General features: G+C 48.9%; 1 protein-coding gene across 1 annotated transcript in view; it reads right to left on the minus strand.

The window, feature by feature from the left end:
- Positions 1-9060, minus strand: part of LOC144114384 (alpha-L-fucosidase-like) — a 32658-nt gene extending 23598 nt beyond the window's left edge. The window contains exons 1-4 of the mRNA XM_077648080.1: positions 8941-9060; positions 6057-6414; positions 3717-3823; positions 1401-1531 (exon numbers count right to left, since the gene is read on the minus strand). Of these exons, the coding sequence (XP_077504206.1) occupies positions 1401-1531; positions 3717-3823; positions 6057-6414; positions 8941-8944 (600 nt within the window). The 5' untranslated portion in view covers positions 8945-9060. The remainder of the gene's footprint in view (positions 1-1400; positions 1532-3716; positions 3824-6056; positions 6415-8940) is intronic.

Below are 9060 nucleotides of genomic sequence, written 5' to 3' on the forward strand. Positions count from 1 at the left end.
CTGGAAAAGGGGGCACAATGCGCAAGCAAATGAGACCACTGATCTTATGCGCAAGTTGCAGGCTGTGCTATAGTAAGCAGGCTCCTTCTCCGATAATGCAAGGGAGAGAGGCTGACGCAGAGATCACCCAGCACCACGATTCATTGGGCTTCGATAACTTCCTTTGTGGTGCGATCCTTGCTTTTCTGCTTGTCCTACACTTATCGAGCAATGGCTTTGCACTATTGTTTCTCTTTCTTTGAGCACCCTATGCAATGTAGCGCTATGTTAACATTCCGAGCTGAGCATGCCTTTTTTGCGTTATCTAGACCTATCATTAAGGCAAAGCCCCGTTTGTCCCACGTACGTTTCTCCACAAGATAATGGTGGCGCATTAATCAGTCCTTCGGTACAATCAACAAATTTATTTTGGGGTTGATTTGTTGATTGCACTGAATGACGGGGTAATGAACTACCATTACCTGTTTAAAAAAAAATAAGTGGGTGAAACGGGGCTTTGCCTTAATGATAGGTCTACGTAACGCGAAAAAAAGACATGCTCAGCTGGAAATGCAGCATAGCGCTACATATTGCATAGAATCCACAAATAAATGCAAACAGTAGAGCAAAGCCATTGTTCGATAAGTGCACAACAGACAGAGAAGCAAGGACCGCACCACGAGGAAAATTGTCGACAAGCAGAAAGAACCGCCGTGCTAAAGGTGATCTGTGCATTATCGGAGAAGGAACTTGCGTACTTGGCACGACCTGAAACATGTGATTAACGTCAGGGGCCGTATTCTATAAGCTGCCCATTTCAGAATGGTCATATCACGTCCGTCTGGCCCTCTGTCAGTGGTCACTCAGACATACCCCGCGGCTTTCAAGCATCTGTGGAAAGTTGCCCGGCCATTTGGTGGTTGGCTACCGGACCTTACCATTGGCTGAAATTCGATGCAATATGCAGCCAATGGTGAGGTGCACCGCAGCGCTCTGTCAGCAGAAGGCAGAAGGACCGGTCTTGCCTACACTGACCGCCATTAGCTGTGGTATGCAGCCAACGGTGAGGTCCGGCCACCTTCTACCCACTGGCTGGGTCTCACGGACACTTGAAAGCCGCGGGTATATCTAAGTGACCAATGACAGAGGACCAGACGGACGCGAAATCACCATTATGAAATGGACAGCTTATAGAATACGGCCCCAGTTCTCTTTCTTGCTTGCGCATTGTGACCGCTTTTCCAGACGCCGAACATCAAGCCAATCTATGTGGGAAATTTCCGCAATAAACGCAGCTGAAAGCCAGGCCGCGAGTGTCCCTTTGAGTCGTCGACCGTGTTTTTAGCGCTGTTTTAAAAAAGCATGAGCACCCAGCTGTCCCACCCCTCTACCCTTGTAAGCAATATACTTTATCAGCCTACCTCTGAAAAGTAGCTGGTGGTGAAGTTGTTTTTCTTGTCCTCGAGAAATAAGGGATTAAACCACTCAAACAAGGAATGGTAGACGCCGAAAACAAGGTTGGTCTTGGACCGAATCGCGTTGGCCAGGTCTCCTGCAGAAATGGAAGGCTCTTTATTGCAGGGCACCTATAAAGCCAACACAGACTGCATAGTGCACACGTATAGAAACACTAAAAAATGCGAGGCTCATCGCTGTGATCTTAGTCCACATGTTTCTCGAAAGCATTTAACGGTCTGCAGTGGTTATGCAGGCTGTATCACTTTGATGCTGAGCTTGTTGGTTAGAACGTGCCCGGCATGGTCCGGAAAAACCATTTTCGCTATCGCAAAATAATCCACATTTAAGAAACGTCGCGGAAGACGTTGGCATGGCAGCCAAAATAAAGAATGTAATTTTTAGTACACCGTTACCGCGCTGGTGATTGACGGTGCATCTGCGCGCTTCAAGCGCGTATACAAACCACCGGCGGTAGGGGTAACGGTATGCGGTAACGGTACGCTAAAACATACCATACCACCTTGGAACTGACGATGACATCGCAATGCGTCCATAAGTTCCAAGTGTCATAATATTCCTAATGCTATGGCCAGGCATTCTGAACGTACAAGACTCAACGAGCTTTCCGATACAACTTTTAACGTCGCAGTTAACCAAGTATAGAGTAATAATTTAACTTGAGTTAAATAAATGTTTCTGAGTCGAACAAAGGCGCATAACGAGTCAAGGCACACAGGGCACAAGGCAGGCGCGCAGAAACACAGGACCTCCGACATAAAAGCTTTTTTTTTAACCACATGTCCGCATTTTCCTTTCTGTACATCCAAAGGCGCACCAGGAACGCAAAGCGACAAATTGAAAAATAAAAATTGTCATTCAGGAAACTATCCACAACACTGTTCCGTAATCTAAACAAGCGCACCAGCGCGAATATCATGGAAAATCGAACAAAGCTCTTTGCTACATCCATACGAAAAAAAAAAAGGGAATAACCAGTGCCGGTTTTATAGGCTTACTGGAATTTCACCTGAGCTCGGCTGCTCTCTCCGCGAAAGGAGTCTGTTTTGTTCAGATAAAAGACGCTTGTATAAGTTCACCATGCACCTCTGCGGCGCATCATTGTCCAATTTCGTGGCCCGGACGAACCTCTTCAGGTAAACGGTGACTTGATTATTCTCATGAAAATACCGGAACCGGACATGAATGATGCGATTACACAAACTAGTGAAGGCCTCAGATTTATGAAAGAGATGCCGCGGAAAACGACGCGCTGCAGTTTTTAGATGCCAGACTGGTTTGTTTCGAAAGGACGCACCTGTTGGATGAATACAAAATTTAAGGAAAGGCTGGGAAGCGCCCACTTTAAGCAACTAATGCGTGCTATCATCTCTAAGTGACATAAAGCAAAGTTAACAAGATCAAGCGATCATGTGATCTCAAAAAGCTTTTGCCGTCAAGTTCAGTAGATCAAGAAAAGCAGACTCTCCAACTCGTTTAATTTCAGCAATTTGTCGAACGCAGAAACGGTTCTCAGCGTGTCAGTACTACAGACAAGAGAGTCTTACGAAGGTGATATACTGTGTATTGACAGCGTCTCAGAGCATCGCGAGCAAGGTTAAAACCGTTCTCTCGACGCAGCTGTCAAAAGTTTACACTTTGAGCAGCAGCACAGGAAGGAGACCGACTTGAACAACGCTACACACCAAACCTAGATTACTAAATGCAGGTCGCACATTATTTGTGAAGCTACAGTAAGCTGTGATTGCCTGTATATTGGGGAATTTTAAGTTGTTTTAACGAGCAACTTTTTTTTTTTGGAAGCGCTGCAAAAGCGTCGGATGCCAGCCGGAATTAAGCGAACAAGATACTTGAAGAAACTTGAAGATACTTGAAGTATCGAGCAAAAATAGTATAAGTATTGAAGGACACTGAAGCCTGCCGTATCGCGAAAGCTAGGGACAAGACGTCTGCAAGACGTTGCCAAGACGTTGTGAAATTGCTGCACGAAGTGGGCGGCGAACTGTTGCGTTTTGTGCTCGGTTCATGATAGGTCGATCGGCGCACTACTGACAGCTGCCCTGCTTCGCTTCGTTGAACGACCGCAGGAATATTGCACTTAGTTATCGCACCTTGCCAGCCGCCCACGCGAAAATAGGGCGCAAACTACGAATCGAGTAGTTTCCACGTTGATTCCTTTTTTTTTTATTTTACAGACCTCGCTCTTAACGGCCAGCTAATCCTTATTTGGCATTACGCAGTGACGCATATAAGATACATACCCACTAGATCTCTCTTCGGTCCGACGTCCTTCGCATTCCAGTTGAAGCTCACATTCGATGGCCACAGGGTGAATCCCTCATGATGTTTTGCAGTGAGAACCACGTATCTGCCAATAAAAAGATGGGTTTCGGTCTCGCCTTATACGCGGTGATACTTAAAAAAAAGCACAGGTTATATTAGAAATATTATTAACTGCGTCCTCTATGTTTCAGAGAAGGACGGTAAATTCGCCTTAAAAAAATTAAGTTACTGCTACGCGTAGCACACTTCGAGGAAAAGCTGCGAGTTGGCTACCGTACATTGCTTGCGCATATAGGTCGAACTGTTTTTCGTTGAACTACGCTATCAGGGGGTCGACTAATACGCTGATCAGAGGCGCAAAGCTGGCCACAAACCAGAAAAGGAAGAGGAAAGACGCCAACAGCGCTGCTGAGGGAAGTCCCGCGTTCTGGCCGCCTTCGAGCCTTCACAGGATACGGCAGCTGGTGGCCCCATTACTGCGCAAAGGTTTCACGCGTCCCCCCTTTTTTTTCAAGTCACCCGCGCAAAAGAACAATGTGAGGAAAAAAGCGGAGCCCGCCAGCCCCATCACCGTGCTCTATGACCATCGCAGCAAAAACTAGGGGTGCGCTAGCACTTTTTTCAGACCCAAATCGAATACGAGTATAGTGGAGCTAAAAACCGAATTCAATACAAATCGAACAGTGAGAGAACCACATTGAATACGAATCGGAATATTTTTTACCAGTACTGGCTACTTGTGCGCCCAATCTTTGAGGCCCAGCGTTATGAACGCTGCCGCACCAATAGTCCGCGTCGCAGCGCTGAACACTTTCTCCGCTCAGGATCGCGGCAGCATGCTGTACGGCATCGGAGTGGACACTGCTTTTGAAACAGTCGTCGACGAAAACCACTACGTCTGTTGTTAGAACTTCGTGCCAATTATTCGAAAACTTGACAACGCATTCGATTAGTTACAAATAATTTTGAACGGTTCACCCAGCGAATCGAAGAATATTCTACTCGCCATTCAGAATTTTCGAATATTCGCGCACCCGTAGCAAAAACGAAACTTTTATCAGTCGCTCAGTCGAGCGGCGGGACACGCTTTCCGAACCTGGAGGACCATCCCAGGCAGCGTTCTAAGTGGGCCTCCATGTTGTATGCGGAGGCGTCGAAAAACTGAGCGACCACACGGGACCTCGGCGTCGCCGAAAAGCGCTTCTGATTCTGGGGAAAGCAGCGAGAGGAACTCTGCGGCGATGAGGTATACTCACGGCGGCGCCGCAGCTCCGGTATGTGGCGCGTAGTGCTCGTCGCCATTATGATCTCGTTGGCGGCTCGGAGCTTACCTCTAGTCGTCCAAAACAACATTCCAACTTTTTTTCATTTTCGGTTCCCGAAGTTAGAGCGGATCTATACGACGCCTCGACCAGCATGCGAGTGAATATACAGTATGTATACACAGTGGTGTACAGGGTCGGTCAAAAGTTCCCAGGCCACAGGGTCGGCTTTTGAGCAGTATAGTAAGGCAGTTACGACAGCCCCGAAGCTCAAAATATCTGTACAAGGTAGAAGGAGTATCTTTCTGATCTCTGAGAACCCTGATAGCTTTATCGGCATCTGAAGTATCAGGATATACCGATGAAAAACAGACCCTGTGGCCTGGGAACTTTTGACCAAACTTGTACATACCGCCTCAAGCGATTAAGACGACTTTAAATAGTCTTCAACCACTTACTCGATCATTTTACATGTTTACCGAAACCGGGATTCTGCTCAAAAAGTTTTATTCAACACAAAGTCGATTCGTAACCGACTGGCGCGCTGGATCTCGATGGATGGCGCGATAGCTAGGCCGGCGCAAGCGCGCCTTTCCCAACCATTAGTCGAGCTTAGAAACGAGCAGCGCTGTAAGCCTGGCCTCACGGAGCTGCACCTGCTGTCCAGAAGAGCACTCTCAGAAAAGTTCTCTTAGATTAAAGGTGTTATGTGCTCACATTAACTAGAGTAACGCAGCCACATATCGGCGTACGGGTACGTCGCTGCGCATGACATATGGTATCGAAGTACTCGAACGCAGCATACGCACTGCGAGCGTTGCCGTATCGCCCGAACGAGGTGCCTCGAGTGTCCCAAACGCAGCTCCAACTGACCGCGCACCATTCCGACGTTGATGTAAAAGCACAATTTCGACTTTTTTGAGCGTCTAGACAGCAAGCGGCCGGACCACGATCCCGCACGAATGTGTGCAGCGTAGCACGTTCAGTGAAGTTTGCAACCAGGCAACGCCACTGACGTCAGGTGGCGCTAGCTCAAAGTATGCATGCGCGTCTCACCGTGCGCCGGACTCCTGGAGTATGCGTGCCCATTCGTCGGGGTCAAAGAACTCGCACGTGAAGTCCTTGGCGAAGTCAGGGTACGTAAAGCCCGGTGGGTAGTTCTCGGCCATGTACTTGGCAGGTTTGGGGTTTCGCGGCTCACCCCAGCCCTGCCAGTACCACCAGAACCACTCGGAGGTAAAGCTGGGCACCGAGAAGACGCCCCAATGTACGAAGATTCCCACTTTGGCCTCGTCGAACCACGCGGGCAGCGGCCGTTCGTCCAGCGAGTCCCAGGTTGGCATGTAGCGAGCGGCAGCCCAGGAAGGAGCCACCGCCACGAGCACCGCCACCAGGGGTACCAACCACCGTTGCACTGGACGTGTGCGGAAGAGGCAAAACGCAGTAACGGAATATGTCACTCCACACTTTTCTTGCATTTGCCGTGGTTTTCGATGCGCGCGTGATGTCTGGAACCTTACTTGGTCGCATTATGTTCCCTGTAGATTGTTATGAGCGCCTACCTGAAGCTGTGACCATAATTCAGGGTACCGCAAAGCACACTGAACTGCGTGACGTTACGGTGCTGAGTTATGTGCTAAAATGCAGGTTGATGGATGTGGGTGGACATCAATCACAAAAATGAAAAGAAATGGAGGATGGGGCCATGCGCCTATTAAGGAGGAAGAGAGTCAGTTTACAGCCGACTTTGGGGGCCAGTTCTTAGCGCCAGAACAGGGAAGGGCGTGATAGCGCATATGGGGCAGTTTGAAGCCGGAGGGAAGTGCATTAGCTCTTTGAGACTTGCGTTGCTGACCATGCTTTTTCATAAAGCGGCATCGTTTTTTTTTTTAACCGGCTATCACCATGCGCGCTGCCACTCGTGCCGTTTCTTGTGTAAATATAAGGTCCTTTATCTGCAGTTTATTTGGGGCGCATCTAATGGCCGAGCTGGACCAGTGGTCCAGCTTGACTGATTGACAAACACAGGCAGACAGAACCGTTGACAGCCCATGGAATGGCCGCACCCGACCAAAGATGTCCCACAAGACCAACATCAACAACGAGAAAAGCTAGCAGCTAACCATGAAACGTCGCGGCGAGGCGTTTCGGCCAACGATGTTCTCGTTTAAGCCTCGAAGAAGAGCTATCGCAAGAGGCTCTTGCTCCCGCAAAGCCTCTTCGCGGCCCGTGCCTCTGACAACAGAATCGTGTCACATTCTAACGTGATAGTGATGATGAATTTTTATGGCGCAAGGGCACCTGTGGCCAAGAGCGCCATGACAGAAGGCGTTTTCGTCCACTCGAGATGGGGTCAGAGACCTATTTCCCAAGCATTTCACCCCAGTGAAGCCGAACACCAGGTCAAGGGAAAGCTTGTACTCTTTGCATCCCAGGTGGGTACACGGCGGTACTGGGGATCAAACCTAGGACCTCCTTCATATGAGGCGGATACTCACACCACTAGGCCACCGCTGCGGTTCAGATAACGAGCAGGTAGCGCTGCACGTACAGGTGTGCACAAAAGCTTTCGGAACACAGAAGCCACAAAAAATCTTTATTGCTTGGCAGCCTAAACATACAGTCACAAACTAAAGTGTTGTTTTGCACTCCTTGCTGTACATCTGCCGAGTGAATAATGCCTAAATGTTAAACTGTGCTTCCAGAATGCAAGAAAAAAAAGTATTTTCGTGGCCTCCGCGTACCGAAAACTTGTGTGTACACCTGTGCGTGCAGGCGCTCATACGTGAAAAGAGGAATATGCACGAGAAGGAGTTTGGAATATTATCTCGCATATGTTACCACCGTCTATTAAAGCTAATAGCCACTGAACCAATAAAAGCATAGGGAAATGTAATTTTTTTTTTGTTAGGGTAGCGATAATTTGGAGGAAAAATCAGTTGTGTAACAGTTCAAACAGGAGATAATTCCACACAAAATAGAAGAAGAGACAACCACACCACCGGTGGGATCCGAACACACAAATTAAATTTGTCGCGTGTGGTGCTCCCTATATTCACCCCCTTTTGTTTCCACTGGCTTCACTCAAACGAACCACGCGATTTGCAAGTACACCTCCCTTCAGCTTATCGTTTTTTTTTCTATTTGCGCTTGGTCACACGTCATCATACTTGAGTGCAACATTCTACACGCGACGATGTATACTGTCGCGCTCAGCATGGCCATAGGCGGCTACATAGTACGACTGCGGCGACCATCCTGCGGTTCGCTCTTCTTTTCCAAACGCCACGACGCACAAGTCGAAAAGTGCGGCGACGCACTTCACTCGAGTTGAGTGAGGTTCGGCGCAGTGTCTCCATGGGGGCAGTCGATAGTATACGTAGCGCGACAGTATACACACAATGCAAGGTCCAGGCTCGCAAAGCTTTTCGTGCTCAAGAGTAATTGTATCGCTGGTGACCGTGATTGGCGCGCGCACATAGCGCTCACCAATACCGAACTGATCTTGCTCAGGACGTAAGATCTCCAATCTTGAAGTAGATTTTAACAAGGTGTTCGAACAACTCTCCCTCACAAATTTCCGGCGCTCCTTGGAGTGGAAGCTACACCTTTCGCCAGGTAATCAGCGGACGGATCCTAATAGTCACCACGACTGCGGAAGTGGAAAGCGAAAGCCAGTCACCGACCACTGTTAGGTATACTATTTGCGGGACGCCTTGGGCATTCGGCTGCCGATTTGCTGGAGAGCTGTAGCGTCCACCGCAGCGGTACCAAACCGCTAGAGAGACGGAGCACAGAGTCGCCCGTCAAACAAAATAACAAAGTGACATCGGAGACTGCTCGCGCCACTAAGTCTCATTCACAGACGCTCAGTTTACGCAAGTAAAGCGAAGATCAGGAACTAGCATGCGCATCCCGCCCGTAGCACGGCGGAGCTCACCCATGGTCCGTGTCTGCCGCAGCTACAGGGCGCCCCTGCGTCTATCTGCCAGGAAAGCGCTGCCGATATACGCGGAGTCAAGGCCAGATAACGAGAAGCGAAAACGAGAGGCTTGCTTAC

The sequence above is a fragment of the Amblyomma americanum genome, chromosome 1 (assembly GCF_052857255.1).
Source record: "Amblyomma americanum isolate KBUSLIRL-KWMA chromosome 1, ASM5285725v1, whole genome shotgun sequence".
In the NCBI taxonomy this organism is placed as follows: Eukaryota; Metazoa; Arthropoda; class Arachnida; order Ixodida; family Ixodidae; genus Amblyomma; species Amblyomma americanum.